Raw genomic sequence first — 21,764 nt, 5'->3', positions numbered from 1 at the left:
AATGTGTGAATCAAGTTGCTTCAAGCCTTAAATGTAGACATTCCTTTTCAGTTTTGGAGCAAGGTTGATTTTGTTGTGCATTGCTCCACCTCCTGAATTGTACTACTTTGTTGCTTCACTAAGTCTCAGGTGCTGTTCATCATGTTCTGGTATTACTAGGTAATAATTACTGAGTTATCTACATTCTGCTTCCTATAGCGAGGCCAAGGATTGAATGAAATAACATTTTTAGGCACTTCTGTGACAAATGCCACACACAGATGAGCATTTGAAAGTAGCAGGTGCTGCTGTTCCTTTCTTTTAGAATGGTTTTGCATGGAAGTTGCTGGTGCTTGTCCAGTTTGTGCTGCTTTCCAAAATTTGATCAGCAGGGAAGATCCTACTGAGGAGAACCTGTAATGCACTCCCTGCAGTGGAGGGCAGGGAAATGCCCTGTTCTATGGCCTTGGCACAATATCCCAGCTCTGTCACCTGCATGCCTGGATCAGGTACAGCTCTGAGTTCCCTGACCTTGGAATCTGTGCATGTTGGAAACCTGGAATATACCCGTGAAGGACAGGAGATGGTGATGGATCCCAGCAAACAGCTCAGACACACGTTGGCAGCCAGGAGGTTTGGCTGCCCAGAGCAGACACACCATGGTAGTCACGTGGGTTTGGCCTCCCCGTCCAGGAGGGCTTCTGTGGCCACAGCAAAGTTCTTACACATAAAGAAAGCACAATAAAAAGCAGTAAGTACTAGATAAGTTAAAATATATCCAGGCCTTTGGTGTTTTGAGCAGTGAGTTCCCGCCCAGCCTGGCTGAGTCGGGCTCATTTTCCCAGCTCTTCCTCTGAAGGTACAGGTGGCAGTTCCAAGGTGTGCAGAGGGCCCAGGTTCTCCTGTGGGAAGTGTATGTTCTGTCTGCCCCGGGGCAGGCTGCTCTGCTAAAAGGAATTTCTTTTCCCGTATGTAACTTGTTGGTAGCGTTACATCCAGTCGGCTCTTGGGAGTGCATCAGCCTCCCTTGCAGTGGCACAGAAAAACTTACCAGAGCATGCACTGAATTCCCCCCTTATCTCCTTATAGCACATTTTATGTATCTTGTAGTGAGATGTTTTGTTTCTACGGTTTCAGACTTGGTGTTCCAGAAGATTAATAGACTTAGCAGCCCTGTTTGCTCAGCTTAGCGGCGATAACAATGTAATAAGTCATGAGACGGTCGCAGATCATCTGCCAAGGCAAAATATGCCTTGGACTTGAACTTGGAGCAGGTATTATTTGCAGAGAAAAGTGAAATGTCAGAAGTGTTATAAGCAGCGTGTCGGGCTGGGGTGGCCGTGGGCTCAGGGCTGCCTGCAGAGCCCACAGGAGGGAGGAAGGCTGCCCATGGCATCTGCATTCCCCCTCGGCTGGGCCAGGGAGAGCGAGGGCAGCGTCTGTACCGTACATGGCTGGTATTTAACACGGCACGTACGGGCCCTGGCCGAGCTCGGGCACCGGCTGGAGGAGCAGAGAGCAGTGCCAGGCCCCCGGCTCCCAAATCCTCCTGCAGCAGCTCCAAACATTCCTGCTCCGCCGCTGGCTCTGCTGTGAGCGAGTCCAACTGCGAGCAGTGAGTAAGGACTTGGGAACCCAGGGCATGTTTGGGCTCTGGGCCCAATCCTGCTTCCAGAGCAGTTAATGGGAATTTTTTCCTTCTAAAAAAGGGAGAGCGATCCGAGCGGCGTGCTCGGTCCTGCGAGGCCCTGGCGTTCTTCTGTGGGCTGTGTGTGACCCCAGGCTGCCCCTCTGCCCTGGGTGGGGATGGGCTGTGGGCTGGAGCCCCCCAGGGATGTGCTGAGTGAGAGCCCTCCTGAGCTGCTGGAGCTGTGGCATTGCAGTGACATTATCTGCACTGCAGTGACACTGCATAGTGCTGAGGAGATAAGCTTTGCCTTTGAATGTCAGGGAATTGCTGTAGGAGCCCACGGAGTTTGCTGCGCTGTCGGGGTCTCCACGAGGTCTGGAGCCTTTACACTCAGCGCTGCCTGGGCACCGTGCAGGGTGTGCAGGCTCTGGGGTGTGCTGCTCCGGGCACCTGGGGCAGGTGTTCCCAGCAGGCTGCCAAGCTGAGGGCAGGGGGTTCTCGGCCTGGATGGGCCATACACAGTGTGTGTGTGTGTGTCTGGGTGTGCACAGGGAGCCCGTGCTCCGGCATCTGCCGGGCCACCCGCCCTTCCTCTTCCTCACTGCTCCCCAGGGCCACTGCTCCGTGGCTATTTCAGTGCTGCAGGAGCCATCCTGCTTCCATGGGAGGAAGGTCCTGTCAGCTGCTCATACTGATGAGCACAGCAGGGCTTTCTTGGGAGAAATAAACTCTTTGTATGTTCTTCTGTGACTCTCTGAACCTTGCAATAAAATCCAAACAAAAATGTTTATTGCAGCGTTTGGAAGAGATTAGTAGTGCCTGGATAGCATTCCTGACTTTGTATTGCCTGGATAGCATTCCTGACTTTGTATTGCCTGGATAGCCTTCCTGACTTTGTATTGCCTGGATAGCATTCCTGACTTTGCATTGCCTGGATAGCATTCCTGACTTTGCATTGCCTGGATAGCATTCCTGACTTTGCATTGCCTGGATAGCATTCCTGACTTTGTATTGTCTGGATAGCATTCCTGACTTTGCATCACCTCTGGTTTGCAGTGAAGTCCGTTATTCTTTATCCATAATTTCATCCGAGAATCCTTCCGTGCTCCGTGCATAGGCACAACTTCAGCAGACTTTGGGCCTTCTTTCAAGCAGTGAAAAATCACAGGTAGTGAGTCTGTGATCCTGGCAATGTAATTATGTGTTTTTCAGCTTTTTGATGAGTAGCAGTGAAAATGCTGTTCTGGGAATGCCAGCATTTGCTGCCATGCTGGAGCTTTGCAGGCTGCTGGGAAGGAAGTCCCTGGGCAGATATCTCGTGTGCTGCTTATCAGTGTTTTATTGAGCTCCTGTATTTATGTGCAAATATATTCCATAAATAAATATTTAATGATGCGATTTTTGTTGTGAAAAGTAGACACAGCTCTGTTCAACTCTTCTAATTAAATAGAGCTAATGGTGGAACTGAAATACAAGAATTTTAACCTCTTTCACTTGTTTTCTGCATGACTGACAAAATTAATGCTTTGTGTTTGTTTGTTTTGTTTTCTACAACTTCTAAGCATTTTGTCTTTAATCACCATTTTTTAAAAACTGCTTTCAGGAGGTATTTTCCAAATATTCCATGGGGTTTTTTGGGTAAGAGTAGAAATTTAAACTTTCACAGTTCCTGTTTTTCAATGGCTTTTAGAGATAGGAGAGAAAATACAAGGAAAGCTGTAATCTTTTGAGCTTTTTCCCCAATGCCTTCACTGTGTGGTCAGCTTGGGTGGCTTGTACAGGTCTGTTAGTTGAAAAGGGAACGCACTGAGGAGAACCCAAGCAGAGGACAGGGAGGAGTCTCCCGTGTGAGGAATTCCATGGGCCCGTGTTCCCAGCCCCACTGCCACCTCTGACACGGGGACTAGCCCAGCTCAGAAGTCCCTTCCCAGCCCACCTCCATGTGTTGTGGCAGCTCTCCTGGCTGAGATCTTGTGCAGCAAAAGCTGTTCCAAACAGGGTCATTAGTGGGTTGTTTCTCATGGTTATTGTTAGCTGTGTAAATATCATGATTGGAGATGAACAAGCATAACAATACACTAAGCAAAATACTGATTAAAAACTGCTCAAAGACATTTTCTGCTTCTTTCCTAAAATAAAACATAGTCATGCAGTTTTTATTACTTCTCTTTAATACCAGTGACTAATTTGGAGCTTTTCCTTGGTATCTGAAGACACATGTATTTATTTAGCTTGGGTGAGGTTGGTCACGATGCAGAATTAATCACATCAAGAAGTGTTTCTGTGCTACTGAGCACTGTATGTGTAGGGATCTCTGTTCAAAGTCAAGGAAAGCTCTGTTAGGTCAGTGAAGGCAGTCTCCTAAACTGGATTAGTTTTGCTGTGCATGGAAGAATCATTTTGCTTTTGTGTTACTGCATAACAGTGATCTCGGATACATCAGATGGTGACAGAGCAGAGAGAGTTAAAATCCACATTCTCTGAGATTTAGATTCTTATTTAACTAATGAAATTATATAGATTTGTTGTATTTTCTGAGAGGTTGTACAACTTTTTATCCTGGAAGGATATGATTGATAAATACAAATTAAATATAAGACCAGAATGTATCAAACCCAGAAAATAGTCTGTTTGGGATCTGACAGTCACCGAGGACAGACAGCTGAGAACATGGTTGGCTGTGTGTCCTGTCTTGCAGCAGACACTGGGGTGGTTTCCAGCACTGTCCTTGCCCTGTGGTTCATGTTGTTGGTGACAGTCAGGCAGTGCCATCCTCGCAGTGAGCTGCGATGCCTCTCAGCTCTGGGTGTCCCTGGCATGGCCGTGCTGCCCTCTGGGACCCTGGGGTGGCTTTGGAGACATGGTCCCCCTGGCCCTTCTTGGGGTGCTGCTTGGTCTCCCTGCAGAGCCAGGGTGTGGGTTTGCCTCTTTCCTCAGCATTCCTTCAGTCCAAACTGTGTGGGTGACGCTGCTGTCCCCCATGCCCATGTGGTGTTCTGGTCCTTGGAGAGAGGCCTGTGGCTGTCCCTGCACTGCCACAGCTCCCCATGACCCAGCTGAAGGGACGGGGCCATCGGACACCGAGCTCCAGCCGCTGCTGAAAGTGGAACTCAGAGCAGCGAGTTCCTCCTGAGCTGCACTCGTGGCCCTTTTTGGTTCTCCTCTAGTCAGGTGCAAGGTGAAGTGATGCAAGTAATTCCTGTAACTCTGCTGGGCCTGGCTGGGACAGTGAGCACCTGTTACACAGCAGCCAGGGAGCAGGACGGGGTTTCCAGCTGTGTGGTGTCCTCTCTGCTGCTGTCACAGGTCTCTCCTGTCTGTGGTGTCCTCTCTGCTGCTGTCACAGGTCTCTCCTGTCTGTGGTGTCCTCTGTGCTGCTGTCACAGGTCTCTCCTGTCTGTGGTGTCCTCTGTGCTGCTGTCACAGGTCTCTCCTGTCTGTGGTGTCCTCTGTGCTGCTGTCACAGGTCTCTCCTGTCTGTGAATCTCAGCTGTGGGACCCATCCCCAGGGGTTTGCCATGTGGCTGTTCCTGAGGAGAACACCCAAAGCCCACTCGCACTGGCACAGGCAGGGCAGTGAGGGTGAGGGTCACACACCTGCAGGTGCAGCAGGGACTGGGGGAGGTTTTACAGGTCCATCTTGTGCCCCTTGTGCTGCCCACGGAGGTGGCGGCGCTGGGGGCCTGATCCTGCTCTGACCCCTCTGCCAGGGGTCACGTCGCTGCTCTCCTGCCTGGCTTGGCTTGTGTACATTTGCCCTTAATCAAACAAATGTGCAAGAGGCTGATTAATAAATAGCTCGTAGTTTTTGGAAGAGTGCATAGTTGTTTTGTTAGGGTCTTTCAAATGTCTCTGGATAGAAATCACACATTTAAAATTACTATTAATTAGAACAAGCACGTAAGACATGATTTTATTAAGAGCATTTGGTTTTATTCTGTTCAGTTTGTTACTTCTCAGAATTTTAACTTGTATCACTAGATTGCTGTTACTTTTAAAGATATCCAACTTCTTTTTAGACTTCTTTGGAAATTTCACTTCTTTTATAGTTGAAATTCTCCTCTGCTGGGGTAATACAGAACTTCTCATTTCTAAAATACATGATGTGAATGTTACGGTGAAGGAATTACAGTGTGGGTATGTTTTTACTACCAGTAACAGTATTTGCAAGTTTAGTGGTGGGGATGGGTATGTGAATGCTGTGTAAGACATAAATTTGATGTAAAATGGGTTAAAGGCAGAGTCATCCTTCCCTGTTTTGTGTCCCTGCTTTAAAGTTGCAAGAGCAGAATAACAGCTCATGTGCCGTGTCCTTGTCCCGAGCCGGGCACTGCCCGTCCCTGTTCTTGTTCATAAATACACGTCCAGCTAATGCTGTCAGGCTGTGACTGCTGTGTCCCTGAAGTACCAATCTCTGTAAAGGAGATTGATATATGCCCCAGGCTATTAAAAAAAGAAATCAACAGGCATATTTTTTGACTTTAAAGATTTTTAAAATTGCAGCAATAGCAGCTAATCTGTAACCATCTGCTCCTTAAAGGAAAGAGGGTTTATGGAATTTGCACTGTAACTTTGTGGCTTGAAAATAGCATTACTGTAATCTAAAGTAGGAGAGGATTGGGCTGAGGGATTTGTCTGTCAGTGCTGCTGCACTGCTGGTGGGAATGGGTTCATGGTTTGATTGGGGATGGGAATCTTGGAGCAATACCTGATTCCTGCATGTGATTGAGGCATGTAGTCTACAACGTGTTGCCTCTTTTTTCATTATTTATCCCATTTTCATGAACTGAGTGCACTTGGGTGTGTTAAATTCAGATGGATTGTCACAGTTAGGTGGTTTTGCTAAAACAGTTTCAGAAACTGTGAAATAGGCTCAGGATAAAACCATTTCTGATGGGGATGTGCCAGAAGAGCCACTGAAGTCAGTGGGAGGTTGCACCAGGAAAGTCTGTCAGAGCTAAAACAGTACAGAAAAAAACCTTTAAAACAGTAGTAGTACTACTACTAAAACTATGTGTATCATGCAAAATATCTGGGTCACAGAAGCAGCACTGGCAGTTTTCACCAGTGCAGTGTGGGACTCCAGAGTGAACATGTGCCTGTAGCTGTGCCGGGCTCTGAGGCCCAGGTGGCTGGGCTGGGAGCTGTGGAATCCATCTCAGGGTGCAGCACCCAGGCAGTCCTGCTCCTGAGCTGGCTGCTCTCTGCTCTGCCTTTGGACCAGTTTTTCCTGATATATGTGAAAGTACAAAATGTAGAGAGGGATTGTCTTGCTGCCTTCTGGGAGCACAGGGTGCAGCTCCTGTGGAGCCACAGGACAACACAACTGGGCTGCTCAGCTCAAGTTTACTAAGGAATATTTATCTTTACCCAATCCTAAACTGTTAAGGGGCCAAGATGTTAATTAGCTCATTGTTTCAGCTTAATTTTGTGACAGCACTATAATTATATCCCTCAATTGTGCTGAGGAGTAATTGCTGTATCTCTTCCAAATTTTATGTTGAGATACGTTATTGGTAAACTTTGAGTTTGGCAGAGGTGTTTTGAAAATACTCTAAGGCAGTCAGTAATTCCGTGTTCCTTGATTTAAAAGACAGCCATTTGGCAATTTCAGGCTTTGAGACTGCCCCGTCAGTGTAAATAGAATATTGATTTTATTCCATTTCCTATCTCATTAGAGTCATTGTCATGAGGATGAATTCACGTTGTGTAATTATCTGTTCTTGTTGACAGTTCTCATGTCATTGAGACTGGTGTTTTCAGCTTCCACTTTCTGTGAGCATAAAAATAGCATTCTTCCCTGCCATCTTCTCCTTTTGGGCTTTTTGCCTGCCTAGCTTTAGACATCATTTTTTGAGAGATGTGTGTGAATTGAGATAGAGAAAGCAGGGACGTCCAGCGAACCCAGTTACAGGAAGAGTGCAAACAATGGCTCTTTGGGAACAATTCCCAGTGCAGGGAGACTCCTTCTTGTGTCAAAGACTGTAAGGAGAAGGGAAAATGCATCATTAACCTGGCTGTACAACATTTCTTTGTAGCAATAATGAGAAGTAATAGGACTTTCTTCTGTGTTAGTTTTACTTTCTTGGGCATTTCCAAGATAACCTTTCCATTGATTTATGAGGCTGTTTCTTAATTGTTTTCATTGACCCACTCAGCAGACAACTGAGTCATCTCTGTTACCCTCTTAAGGAATGGACTTCTTGGTGCTATTTCTCTCTTCTGTCTTTTCTGAGAATCACTGTTTTATTTGCTTTCAACATTTTTAGCTTCATTTTCCTTGTATTCCTGATAATCAGTGAAGGCAAGGTCATGGTTTGGCCAAATCAGTGTTGCAACACTCCTGAAACAAGCAGCAAATCCTTCCAAATTTCAAAAGGTGAACTTCAAAACCCACCTGTGGATAAAGAACAGCCTTTAGTATTGACTGGCTACTACTAGGTGGGGTCTGGAAAATGTCTGCCCCTAAATCAATTTTAATTTAACAAAAAATAGAAAGTTAAGCTCAGTCCTTCTCCTGTCCTGTCCCTACATTTCTCCCTCTGGATTTGTTGCAGTCATTCTCAGCTTATCAAAGACAGTCTAAAGGAGGCATCACTTGTGTCACCTGGTTTTGCAGTCAGTGTATCCTGTAGCATTTGAAGCTTTTTGGGGACTCCTTAGTGAGTTGCAATATCACAAGGGAATTTCAAAGTGAGGGGAAAATAGTTTATGCTGATAAAAAATTACAATTCTCTGCTAACACCTTTATTTAGTGGAGATATTGAAGATAAATCTCTGGTCTGCAATCAGCCTTTATTTCTGCTTGAAGGCTGTTTTTAAAGCTGGCATTTCTGGCTGTTTTCAGGTAGATAAATTCTGACAAAACACTTTCTCTTCAAGTAACTGCAGACAAAATAGACATTTAGTATTTCTTCACATTCTGAAGGTTTGTCTTCAAGGCATTACAGCTCCTCGGAGTAACACTTTTCTTTTTGTGGCTGGCAGTGTGAAGAAGGAAGGGTGGAATTCAGCCTGGGTTGGTGCAGTCCCAGGTGTGTCTGTGACCTCAGCAGGGGCAGGAATTCCCTCTGAGCCCAGGGCTGTCCAACTCACAACTGAAAACTTACTACAAACCCAGGACTAAGCATGGTTTGGGGAGTTTTGCTGGGAATACTTCTGCTGTCAGTTCCTGAGGGCACAAAAGCCAGTTTTCATCTGTTCTTATTTTGTGTGCTGCCTTGGTGCTCTCTTTCATTCCTCGTTAGGGGTGACTACTCCTGTAATGAGAGTGAAATTAAATATCTTGTTTGGAAAGCATGGCCTTGAACTTGCATTGGCTTTAGCATGTAAAATACATCAATTGCTGCTCTAACTCTTCATGGTGTTTGGAAAAATCAATGCTTGGTATGGATTGGGTACCAAAGTGATGAACAGGAGAAAACCCTGCTTAGAGCTATTGCACAGCCTTGTTGAGCTGTTCCTGCCGGCAGCACCCGGACCCAGGGACCTCACAGGGAATAAACCTTCATAACAAAGTAACAGAAGTCGTTATGTGCAGTGCAGGAGTGATGGTGGGAGGGAGTGGATCCCTCTCGGCTGTGTCTGTGAAGGACAAGTTGCAGTGCACCTTGACAGGAGGCTGGGGGTGTGTTCAGGCTCCTGAAAGCTGGGCTGGGCTGGGAATCCTGCCTGGGGCAGCTGGGATGCCCCCGGGCGTGGTGGGAGTCCTGCCTGGGGCAGCTGGGATGCCCCCGGGCGTGGTGGGAATCCTGCCTGGGGCAGCTGGGATGCCTCCTGGGTGTGGTGGGAATCCTGCCTGGGGCAGCTGGGATGCCCCCTGGGTGTGGTGGGAATCCTGCCTGGGGCAGCTGGGATGCCCCCCTGGGTGTGGTGGGAATCCTGCCTGGGGCAGCTGGGATGCCCCCTGGGTGTGGTGGGAATCCTGCCTGGGGCAGCTGGGATGCCCCCTGGGTGTGGTGGGAATCCTGCCTGGGGCAGCTGGGATGCCCCCTGGGCGTGGTGGGAATCCTTACTGGGGCAGCTGGGATGCCCCCTGGGCGTGGGGGACCCGCTGGCACATGGCCCTGGGCAGGGCAGCGTGTTCTGGGCTTTCAGATCTCTTGGAGCTGATCTGTCCTGGCTGGGAGTGTGGCACTGGTGGGAGAGCCAAACTGGTTTGACTGGGCATTTGTTGGGAAACAAGTTTTGAAGACCTGAGTCCTCAGTAACCCAAGCACTGATGAGTAGTAACTACTGGCATAGGATGACCCTGACCTGGGAGTTTTAGGCAGTTGAAGCACATGAGCATCTGTGTTTACCATTAAGACACTTGGTTGTTACCTTGTGTTCGTAATTATGCACAGTTGATTGTCTCTTGTTAACAGGGATTAAAAATGTGGCATGACAAGTGTCCTGGCAAAGAACCCACGGTGCTTGTTGTAATCTCATTAGCTCTGTTAGGTGTGCTTTGCTTCCCCCGTGGTTGTTCCAATCACTTGGTCCCTGGAAAACGACTCTCTGTAGCTGTTTGTGGTTGGTTTCCCTCGGTGCTGGCAGCGTCGCTTCCCGGGGGGTGTTTGCGGTGCCTGGCAGGGACCTGCGCTGGGGCTGGTGGGAGATGGGCAGATAACGAAGCAGCGTCCTCAGGGAGATGGAGATGGGAACAACCTTGCCCTGAAGGCAGGCGGGAGGGCGCCGGTGGGGTTGCGGTGCTGGCAGGAGACCTCCCGTTGGTGTGTCCGTGCCCTGGGCCGCTCCTGGCGGATCCTCAGGCGGGGACAGGAGGAGCCGCAGTCGGTTATTCCGGGGCTGTGTTCGCAGGTTTGCCAGGCTGCTGTGGCGGCGCTGGGCACCTGCCCCAGGCTCGGAGGAGCGGCGGGAAGGTGTCCCCGCTCCGGGGTGTGCGGGGCTTTGCGGTGGCCGCAGCGGCAGCGGGAGCGGCCGGGCCCGGGCCGGGCGGTGTGAGCGCGGCGGGCCCGGTGGGGGCTCAGCGCTCTCTGGGCTCTGTCTGTGCTCGCGGCGGCTCCGGGCGGGCGCTGCCGGTGCCGTTCCCGTTCCCGGTCCGCCCCCGCGCTCCGCACGCCGCTACCGCCGGGCCGCGCGCACGGCCCCGGCCAACCCCGGCGCGGCGGGGCCCGGGCCGTTCGGAGGGTCGGGCCGGGCCGGCGGGCGCTCGGGCGGTGCCGGTGCCGGTGCCGGTGCCATCCCCGTCCCCGTCCCCGCCCGCGGAGCCGCCGGGGCGGGCGCGCTCGGGGCAGCAGCGCGGCCGCGGCGTCTGACAGGCGCGACCTTCCATAAGACGGCCCCCGCCATTGGCTGCCTGCCCGCGGTGTCGCTGCAACGCGCGCCGCGATTGGCCGCGGGCGCGGCTGGGCCCGGCCCGGCCCGGCCCGGCGGGGACGCGGCCCGAGCGCCCTCCCTGCGCGGGCGCGGCCGCCGCCGCCGCCCGTAACGTGTCTCTTCTCTCCACAGGTTGGTACTAAGAAGTGCCTTTCCTGACGTCGCTGCTGCTTGGGACCGCTTCTAGAGCAGCCGCTGCTTTTGCCTTGCTTGCTGCCAGCTACACTGCGACGACAGCGCTCCGCCGCTGCCCGCGCCGCCCGAGGAGGGTCCGGCCGCCCCCGCCGCGCACGGTGCCCAAGTGTGCCCGAAGGTCAGAGCGCTGCTGCCGACAGCCAAGACGAGGAGGAGGAAAGCCCCAGCCCAAACCCGGTGCCGGCCGTTGCTCTAAACTGCTGCACTGTCTATGCCAAACTAATCGATCCCGGTCGCACCGCAGAGCCCGCGGCGAGCGCTGCCCGGAGGAGGCACCTGCGGCCCCGGCCCCGGGAGCGCCCGGGCAGCGCTGCCACCGCCCCGCCGGGCACCATGGGCTGCTGAGCTGCCCCGGGCACCCCTGGCTGCCAGCCCCGGCCCCGGAGCGGGCTCACGCCTCCAACTCTGGTGACACAGCTCTTCCTCGAGACTGCAGCCACCCAGTTTTACATGTACTTATTTTAAATAGGGAGCGGGGGAAAACTGTGTTCTGGAGGTGGCGCTTCGGTCATTTCCAGTTTATCAGTTCGGCTCCTGGTTTGCCCGTTTTTATTGGAAATTTTAACTACCTGTAAAATCTAAAGATGGCTGTTAGCGTCACACCGATCCGGGACACAAAATGGCTAACGCTGGAAGTGTGTAGGGAGTTCCAGAGGGGGACTTGCTCGCGACCAGACACGGAATGTAAATTTGCACACCCATCGAAAAGCTGCCAAGTTGAAAACGGACGAGTAATCGCCTGCTTTGACTCATTGAAAGTGAGTAAATATTACATTATTTTCAAGGATATGTAGTTAATGAAAGAAGTGGTTGTAGCCAGAGGAACCCTGCAGCCAAACTGGAGTGAGTGCTGGCTGCCAGCAGTGGGGTGTTTTGCTGCTTTTATTGATGCCTGTCAATTTGTTTTGCTGCTTTCCTCAGGGGAGGGATAGGGGGAATGAAGGAAAATATGCCTGGCAGGGCACAAATCCTCTGGTATGGCTACAGGGACTCGTTCTTTGCCTCCAAATTATTCCCTGCCTGTAGCTGAAATAAAGGGCACTTCACGTAGAAACAGCAAAGTCACTGTAAGGATTCTTTGTTTTTAATAGCACAAACCATGTAAGTGATATGAGGATTTCTTTCCGTCTTAATTACCAGCAGGTTGTTGGTGTCTCTGGACAGCTGATGGTGAACCTTAGAAGTGTTTTCCTCCCTGGGTGGTTTGGGTGTCTGTGAGCACCCTGCTTGCCTTGCTGTGGTTGGCACTGCTCTGGTGATCCCGTCTTCTTCCCAAAGGCACTTGCTTAAGGGAAGGCCAGCACTGAGCAGAAGGCAAGGTGCCTCTGGATGTGCAAGCAGGGCCAGAGCAGGGAGGGTTTTCAGGAGACATACCCAAGCTAGGGCCTGGAAATGTATCTCTGTTGTCTCACTGTAGCTGTAGTTTCAGGGATGGGCATTAAATGTGTGGGTCCCATTGCCTTTCCTTCATTTCTCATTAATTAAATAAACTATGTAAAATACTCATCCCACAAACAGTACAGAACTAATTCAGTCGAGCCATGACAAAGTCAGAAGTTGAGAAGCAGAAATGTGTCTGTCAGTTGTTTCTCCAGTGTGATTTTCTCATGCTGGGCCCAGCTCCCGGGAAGTGGAGCGAGTGTGTGGAGCTGCTGCTGGCACAGACGTGCTGGGGAGGGAGTTGTAGCTGTAGCAGCTACTGCAGGTCGTGCACAGCAAGGCCCCAGCACTGCTGGCAGGAAGTGGGTTACAGCAGGTTTGTGTCAATCCTGCAACATCCCGAGCTTGAAAATGGTTTTGTCTCAGATCAGAGCAGGGGGTAAAGCTTTCCAGTGCTCTCAGGCCTGAAATGCACACCCCATCACCCCAGCCATGGTTTAACTTGCAGATATTGAAATGGTTTTGTTTCTGTTTTGTTGAAATTTGTTTTAAAGTTACAGTAATTACAGTGCATGCGGGGGTATGTTGGAACAAGATGTTTTTATGCATTAAACAGGAGCGAGAGGCAGGAGCAGAGCCAGTGCTGGCGGGGAGGCCCAGCCCCGTGGTGTCACCTCAGTGCTGCCAGAACATGGGCCTGGCCTTGGAGCCTCCAGCCTGTCCCTGCTGAGGGGCTGAGGGAGCCAGAGGGGTGTGCTGGTGGAGCAGCAGCCGCAGTGTCCCGTGGTTCCCAGCAGCAATTGCTGTGCTGTCTGGCTGCAGCAGCCTGACCCTGCTGGCCTTGCGCTTCTCAGGGTGAGGATCCAGCCAAAAAGGTGGAAACAGCCACCAGAGTCACCTGGACATGAATTCCCTTCGCCATAGGAGGCATCACCCAGGTTTGTTGCCTGTCAGCACCCCCTGCTCAGAGTTCTGCCATCCGTGGTCACTGAGGTGCCCGAGCTGTCAGTGCTGGGTGGGGAGGCCAGCGGGGCTGGGGCTGGTGGTGTGTACCTGAGAGGGTGTGAGCTGGGACTGGCCAGGCTTCCCCAGCCCCAGAGGCATGGCTGGCTCCTCTGCTGCCATCAGCAGGGCTCTTCGCCTCCCCTTTTAATGCAGGAGCTGATGATGACCTTTGTCAAGCTCTGCAAGGTCCGTAGGTGATGGCTGTGGTTGCCTCGCTGTGTTACTGCAGATCCTCAGAGGAGAGCAGCCTGCTGTGCCCTGGGGAGCCAGTGCAGTGCCCGGGCTGGGAGCTGGGAAAGAATCTGCTGTTTAAAAATACACTGCTGAGCAGAGCTGTTTACTTGTGCTCACACTGAAAGGTTGGCCTGTGGCTGGGCTGGGTGCTGGAGAGGCTCCTGGGGGATCCCGTTGCTGCAGCTGAGACACCGAGGCAGGGGAGCTGCCCCTCATGACCTCTGGCTGTCAGTGCCCCCCGCGCTGGGCTGGGCAGTTAAGGGGCTGTACAAGAACACCTTGGGTAAGCAGAGGAGGGGTCTCCTCCTTCTGGGAATTCCCAATCCCCACCACTGAAGCCACTGCTCCGTGCTGGGTTTGTGTCAGCTCTGTGGCCGTTTTGGTGTGTGCTGATCTGAACAGCTCTAGTCACTGTGTTACCTTGTCTGCAATATCCCAAACTTTAGATATTCTGTAAAAACAATTCAGGGGAATGTTCTACCAGCCCCATCTGGACCCTGTAAGGAGTCAGTAGTTTAGCACAGAGAAAAAGAGTTCTTTTGATTAGGACATTGAAAATGAATTTTTAATTTTTCCATAATTCAATATGTAATATCCTTGCTCTTTACTAAAATAGCAGTATGCCAGAAAATTGACATTAATGTTAAAGTAGTTGATTTTTTATTAAATGTATATGTTAGTTGTATTAATAAGCATCTATTCCTACGTTATCTCTTGGATGTAAGACATATTTAGTCACTGAATTATTTTTTTTTACAAACTAAGAATGCATCTTGGCAGGCGGTTGGAGCAAGATGGTCTTTAAGGGCCGTGCTAGTCCAGACCAGCCTGTGATGCTGTGACCTGTCCCTGGTGTCACTCCCAAGGCCTGGTGTGAGAGCTTTAGGAATAACTCCTGTGTGGTGCTGACGTCAGGCAGGTGTGAGTGCTGCAGAGCTGCAGCCCCGAGCAGGACTGCTCCCGAGCTGGAGAGGGCCCATGTGCTCTGCTATATTTAGGACACAAACAGGCACAGCAGACACTGAGAGGAGCCCCCGTGCAGTGGCAGTGCCCTTCGTCCCTGGCCCTGGCCCAGGTGTCCTCTGCAGGGACGGGGCAGCCACCGCAGCAAACGCCACTGCTGGGCCCTGCCTGAAGGAGCCAAAAAGAGGGGCCAGAAGTGGAACTTTAGGTTTGGGTAAGGCACTTTTTTTTTAAATTATTTTTTCCCCTCCCTGTGAAATGAATGCACAAACTCTGTGTAGGGCTAGAGCGTGGAGAGGGGTGTTGACTCCTGAGGTTCTGCCCTGTGCTGTGTGAGGAGTGCTGGCACTGCAGTCCTGGGCTTTGGACGCTCTCACTTGTTGGGAAACATCCCGTGGGCACACCTGGCAGCTCCTTCTTACCTGTGAGCGGAACAGGCAACCGCTGGTCTGAGGTAACTGGGAGTGTGGGGAGGAAGAGGCAGCCAGGCCTGTGGCTGTAACTCTGAGGTGCTGCAGGAGGAGGTCAGGGCTGGGACAGCCCCGGCGGGATATTGTCATCCTGCTGCCTAATTAGTGCTAATGAAACCTGCAGGGCCGGCCTAGGGGAGTGCACAAATGAAGATGAACGTGTGTGGGATAATCTGGCCCTTAGATATTAGGAGGATAATTTTAAACCAGGAACGATTATGTAGCGTATTCAAATTGTGCGCTGGAGCAGCTGAGTCAGCTCCAGCTCTGGCTCTGCCTTGTTTAAATGCCGTAGGATTTTTTTCCTAAATTTGGATGCCTAAAAGTCTGTTAGACTGTCTGCAGCAAAAATAAGCACTTGCGTTCCTAAATCCAGAAACTGGTTTGCAACAGAAATTTGATTTTTAGTGTAATTTTCAATAATTTTCTTCTTCTTTTTTTTTTTTTTGGCTTGGAAAAAAAAAGCCTAAGTAGAAACTCATTTTGAAATTACGTTGGCCCCGTCAGATGTTCCGATAGATGAGTCACCCGCGTTTCCTGAAAGCTGAGATGAAGATGTCTGCACAGTGGGGAGAGATGTGAAATGCAAATGTTGTGGGAGCTGCAGATGCAGGGACACCGTCTGAGCAGTGCCACGTGTGGCCTCTGCTGCCCGTGGGCTGGGGCAGGGAAGGGACAGGGAGGGCTCAGCTGGTCCCAGAGCGCTGCCAGCCTGGGCTCAGCACGTCTTCACATGGGCTTTCTGCGGGGTGGGAGCTGTTGTGCTGCAAAGCCTGCTGGTTTCTCAGTGGACATGGCGAACACCACGAGTCACACACCCTCCCTTTACCGTGAGCATTCACCATGGACTCTGCAGCTGCCAAATCAGTGTTTGCTCTCTTGCGCTGCAGCTCCTTCATGCTCGAGCTGGGTGCCCTATGAAATCTAAAAGAGTTTCCTACTCTCCCTTCAGCAGCTGAAAAGTCTTGAACTTCCACATTTCTGTGCTGTTTTTAAATTCTGAGAAGCTGAAAACTAGGAGTCCAAGTCTCTTCACTAATGATGTCTGAGCTTGAAGCTCTGGTGCTTTGTGTCTAAGATCCACCAGTACTTGTTTTGGTAGTGTTTTATCTTCTGGTATAGAAGTATGTATTTTTAAAACATGAAACTCCTGAATTCTGGAAAAGTGGCTGCCACTTTTTACCAAGAAGCCTTAAAAATATATAAATGCATTATTATTATTGTTGAAACTGGTGAGCATCTTATTTCTTCCACTTCAGAGATATAATTGTTAATTGTTCAAGTCTCTCTACTTCATCATGCTTCAAAAACTATTAATATTTTGACTTGCTGTCCTCTTTGTGTGACACTTACCTAAGGGTGTAGAATAAGAACCTTATTTCTTTCAAAGTGAAGAAAAGAAAATCCCAGTAAGTGTATCTCACTAGTAATATGAGAATGGCAGATCATGGCTCTGATTCTTCTTTACTTAAGGCAGAATGAAAAGCCCAGACTGCTTGAGCAGGTGCCTCGTGTGTAATTTTACCTGTGTGGTGTCTGCACCCCTGGAGTGCGAGGCAGGGCCAGGTTCTGGTGCAGGGGCTCAGCTCGGGCTGGGAGGCAGATGGACACAGGGCTGATTCCAAGGGAGCTCGTAAAGCAGTAACCCTTGGCAAAAAATGAAAACATAAACAATGTTCAAATTCCTAAGGTCTGATTTGCCATTTTTCTCCTCTCCAGCCTGTGTGTTTGCCAACAGGCTGAGCTCCAGAAGAGGAAGCAAAGGGAAAGTGGCAAATACAGAGGGAAAATGGGGCAATTGTTAGGCTGAGTGGCAAATAGTCCATTAACAAACTAAACAATGAAAAGCACGTGTGCTCTAGTGAGAAGATAAATGGTGTTTTGAAATCTTATCAGATCCTTGGACAAAAGAGTTACAGCTCATTTTACAGCTTCAGCAGGAAGAAATTAAATAAAAATTAAAACACTGCTCTGCAGCATTTGCAGTCCTCTTTTAGAGTCTGGGCCTAATAGAAACCAGCATGGGCTTGTATTACAGTCTGGAACTCTGCTGGGCATAGTCAGAATTGGTGAAATTCTGAACTAGTGTGCAGGGGAAATGTAAAAGGGCATAAAATAAGGAAACCTCATGTCTAGAACATTCAGTCATTTGTCCCAAGTCAACTGAGTGGTCAGGAGCAGCCTGTGAGGCCTCTCCTTTCCGGGATGACCCCAAGTCTCTGTTTTTCCAAATGCAGATGCTTTGTTGCCAAGGCTCACTGAAATTAGTTGGAAGCAACAAATTACATTCAAGACCAAATGATCACATCTGGTTTTTGACTTTGGAGATGTGCTGGTGTTTCTTTATTGGGACTGCAGAGCCTCCTTATCCCAACTGGATGTCATTTAGGAACTGCTGCCCCAGCTGAGGAGTCTGCGCTTCCCGTCGGGATCGGCTCCTGTGTCGGAGAGTCTGATGCCTGAGAAGGAACCTCCTCTCCAGCAGGCTGGCCAAAGCCAAGGCCACTCCACAGCCCTCCTGCCCATTCCCTCAGGGCCAGACAACCTTGTTAAGAGAGAGACCCAGCATGGTTTGGGGGCTAGTCAGTAATGGGCATCTCCTTAATCCTCTCTGTTTGTTTGTGCTTCCTTTTGTGCCATGCCAGCCCTGCCTGAGCTCATGTGAGGGCTGGGGATCCAGGCCTGGTTCTTCATCCAGGGCTGCCCAGCAGCGCTCAAATCAGGCCCCGTATGAAATAACAAGAGCTGGTTTTGTCTTAATCTGGAGGTCTGTCTTGTTCCTCATTTCATGGTGCCTCTTGGAGGATTACTGCTGTTGAAATGAGATTTAAGTCAACACTGAATTGTCAGGTCCTGAAACACAGGATTATGCAAGTAAGGAAACTGTCTTAGGGCTCATATTTGAATTATTGAGATACTTACGCCTTATCCTGGTCATTAGGGAACATCTAAGGATTTACTTGATGCAGAATATGTGTTGAGGTAGTTGAAAGCAACTGCAACATTTTGACCAAATAGAAAAAAATACATCTGATGAAGTGGATTTTTAAAGAAGAATAAATCCAGCGCAGAGATGCTGGAGGGCTTCACCCTGGCACTGGCGAGCTGCTTCCTCAGGCTGCATTTTTGTTATACCACACTCTGCATAAGCTTCCCAGTGCTCAGCCCTGGAGATCCCGAGGAGGTCTCTGGCTGTCGGTCCGGGCTGGTGGGCGCGGTGGTGCCGCTCCGGTGGGACAGCGCCGATCCCTCCTGAGAGCGCCGACAGATCGCGGCGGGGCTGGAGCAGGAGGGGCCAGGGGCCGGCTGGGGAGCGGGGCTGGATCCAGCCGCATCTCAGAGCCCGTCGAGTTCCAGGAGAGACACTCTTGGGCTGCAGGTTTGTCTGGGCCATTCCTAACTTGGGAAATAGTCAGGAAAAAGAGACGGTGCTGTTTGAGGAGAGGAGCAGTTTGGGGAGGAAAGGAAGCTCATTACTTTTTGCTGGTATGATGTCAGTGAATTTATGTGGGATAACTCCAGGCTTAAATAGAGACATAAATAGTTGTGAGATTGAGATGAAAATTTGAAAAAGAGGAATGGTAAAGAGTGGAAATTGTCCTTCATGTGTGTGCAGACTGCCCATCCTGCCATGCTGGCTGCTCAGGAGGGCTTGTGTCCCTGTGTGCCCAAGGGCTGAGTGGAGGCTGGGAGGATGTGGAAGGTGGGTGGCCCAAAAGCCACCTCTGTTGGGGGACATTCCTGTGGGACCAGGGGCAGAAAGCACAGCGTTGAACCCCAGGTGGAACATGGCAGTTTGTGGCTGGGGCAGGTCATGGGCACGAGCCGGCTCAGATCCGAGGGGTCTGAGGTATCCCTGAGGAGCAGCAGGGTTGTTTGGGGACACGCTGAAAACCCCCACAGTACAGTGGGGTCAGGGTTAGAGTCAGTTGTAGATGGGAAATGTGCCTGGGATTCAGCTTTCCGGTGGTAGGGCACGTTCAGCAGATCATCTGCATTGACATCCCCTTGCTTGTCCTGCCCTGGTAGAATCCTGCCTGCCTTGATCTGAGTCAGGAGACAGCTGGGGTTGGTGTCTGCAGTCACTGCAGCCAAGTACAAATGTAGGTGAGCTGGGAAAGCCACACTGAAGGGTTAAGGAGTTCACACTCACTGGACACACCTCAGAGGAAACAAAGAGTCAGTTCTTTGTGCCTGTTGTGTTGTTATTTGCTCTGAGTGTTGACTGCACACTGCAGCTGCACCTCTGTCTGCGAGCACAGTGAGATGCTTCCCTTGGAAAAGGCACACAGGTGATGGATGGACAGATGGATATACACAGCAGCTTTAATTCCAAGTGAAATACCTTACAATGCAAAGGTCTTACTGGCAGTGGAGCACAAGGAATGGTTTCATAGCAAAAGAATTCGTATGTGATTTAAATATTTCCTGATGGTGCTGGGGGTTTGTGGTGAGGTTGGTTGGTTTGGGGAACCCCTAACTGGGCCAGGCATTTATCGCACAGAAGTGACTGTGTGTGGAGCTGCAGTTGGCAAAATAGACCTGCAGCAAAGGGTGGGCTCACCACAGCCAGGACTGGGCTTTGGTCTTTTCCTGTGGCTGGACTGAACAGGAGGAAGCAAAGGGGATTTTTGGAACAGTAATACCATGCAACATTGGTTAAAACTGGCTTTTCTGGAAATGATTATAAACTTTTGAGAGCAGGAGGTAAAGTAGTCAGTTCAGGTTTTTGTTGCAATGAAAGTAAAACTACTGCCCTTTCCCAATGGCACCAGTGAAGGTCAGCACAGTGAAGGGTTGGACAGTCGTTTAAAACAGGGCTGGGAAAAGTGTTTAGAAGTGTTTAAAGTTCTTTTCCCCCGGTAATTTACTTGTAGCTGCTTTTTGTATGTTGCATTTTGTGTTCGGCAAACACTCCTGGGTGATCATTTCACGAATGTGCAGCTGGAGCAGTGAGTGCACGGGCTCCTGTCTGTGCTCTCACCTGCCAAAGGCTGCAATACTCAGAGCAGTGTTGGTGCTCAGAGGAGACAGGTTTGCAAGGAAGCTCAACGAACTCTTTGGGAAAAATGAAGCTAAAGGCATAGAAAAATGTGGGAATGTTGGTGAGACATTAACTTTTCTGCATGAAATTGTTCCATAAGCAACAAGTCAACTCAAAATGTGTGTTAAATAGAAGGAAATTGATGGGCTAAGCAAGGGCCCCTTTCCAGAGGTAGCAGAAAGGTCCTGGGGAGGTGCCCAGAGGTAGCAGAAAGGTCCAAGGGCTGAGAGGCACCTTCAGAGCACACAGAGATGGAGATACCAGAGGAAAGTGAGAAAAGAAAGGTGACAACCCCTGGAAATTAAAGGGAGAGGCAGAAAAGAGGCAAAAGGCAGGAGGCTGAAGAGGTCAGATGCTGTTACACCACGTGGGAGAGGGCACTGGAGAAAGGGCTGTATTTGAACAGTGTGAACAGACAGGAGGGGAAGCAAAAGCAAAACCCAGGAGACAGGAGAACCCAGAGCTCAGGGCAGGGCCCCAGGGTGCAAACAGGCCCCGGGATTCCCCCAGGAAAGTGTTTGTTCCCAGGTTCTGCCAGCTTTTTGCAAGAGGTTTTTTGCAACTAGTTCCAAATGTGGCTACTGGTGTGATTAAATATATCTGAAGAGAAGACTAACACTTGATGGATTTATTTTTTTTCCACTATGGAGGAAAGCACAAATAGTTTTGCCTTGTTGGAAGCCTTTAGCATTTGGCTTCATTCAGTCAGGCACTGAAAGTCGGGTTGGAATGAGGTCTCCTCTTCATGTTTAAGGCCATTGTCTGAGACACTGTTCAGGTCTGTAATAATGTGAAATATTTTTACACAGTGTTACCACACATTTACAGTTTAGCTGTTTCTGATGGTTTTAGATACCTAAGTGGTTAGACACTGAAAAAGTAGCTGCAGTGGAAGGTTGAAGTTACTTGTTATACTTGTGAACTAAGTGTTTTACTCTGGGCTGGACACATCTGTTATGGACAGTATGGGCTGTTCCTGCACATACGCTTGCTCCTGGCTCCTGGCTGTATCACAGAGAGGTTCTTAGGTCAGGCTGGGTTTCAGATTGTTGTTGCCTTGCTCTCTCTTTGGCATTGGTGGAGCTGGACAGAGGAGACCAGGCAAGCCCCCCAAGAGCACGTGGGAGTTTGAAGGGGAAGTGCCCCTGGTTTGTTGAACAGGAGCTGGGCTTTGGGGTAAGGAGAGAGTTTTGTTCCCCCCAAAGACATAAGGGAAATGCAAAGTGATTTCATTTTGATTTAGCTTTATCTTCTTCTCTGTTATTAACCATACTGGTTTGAAAAATAGCTGAGCTCGGGATTAATCTTATTTTATTTCACATGACAGTTTTGAAAAATTAAACTATAGGATGTAAATTATGTAAATGATGTCAAAATGACTTTCTGGGTTTTGCACTTTATCCATCACTGGTTCCAGCAGGGCTCTGGAGCTGGAACATCCCTTCTCTGTCTGACTTCTGTGCAAATGTTCTGATCAAGCTGTGGTTGGCTGGGGGCTTCCCTTGGTGTGTACACAGGACAGGCATTGCTGCTGCACCTGTTT

At 49.9% G+C, this 21,764-nt stretch overlaps 1 protein-coding gene across 13 annotated transcripts in view; it reads left to right on the top strand.

The window, feature by feature from the left end:
• The window catches only part of MBNL1 (muscleblind like splicing regulator 1), a 75,719-nt gene that overhangs the window by 10,547 nt on the left and 43,408 nt on the right, over positions 1-21,764 (top strand). For 12 of the 13 annotated variants that reach the window (XR_011698782.1, XM_071566869.1, XM_071566868.1 and 9 more), the window contains exon 2: positions 11,063-11,883. The exons of the other annotated variant lie outside the window; for it this stretch is intronic. Coding sequence is in view for 11 of the 12 variants with exons in the window: in XM_071566869.1 (XP_071422970.1) it covers positions 11,710-11,883 (174 nt within the window). In the remaining variant the exon portion in view is untranslated. The remainder of the gene's footprint in view (positions 1-11,062; positions 11,884-21,764) is intronic. 13 annotated transcript variants of the gene reach the window in all.

The sequence above is a fragment of the Pithys albifrons genome, chromosome 11 (assembly GCF_047495875.1).
Source record: "Pithys albifrons albifrons isolate INPA30051 chromosome 11, PitAlb_v1, whole genome shotgun sequence".
NCBI lineage: Eukaryota > Metazoa > Chordata > Aves > Passeriformes > Thamnophilidae > Pithys > Pithys albifrons.
The sequence above is the reverse complement of the archived record's forward strand: the minus strand, read 5'-3'. Positions and strand labels throughout refer to the sequence as shown.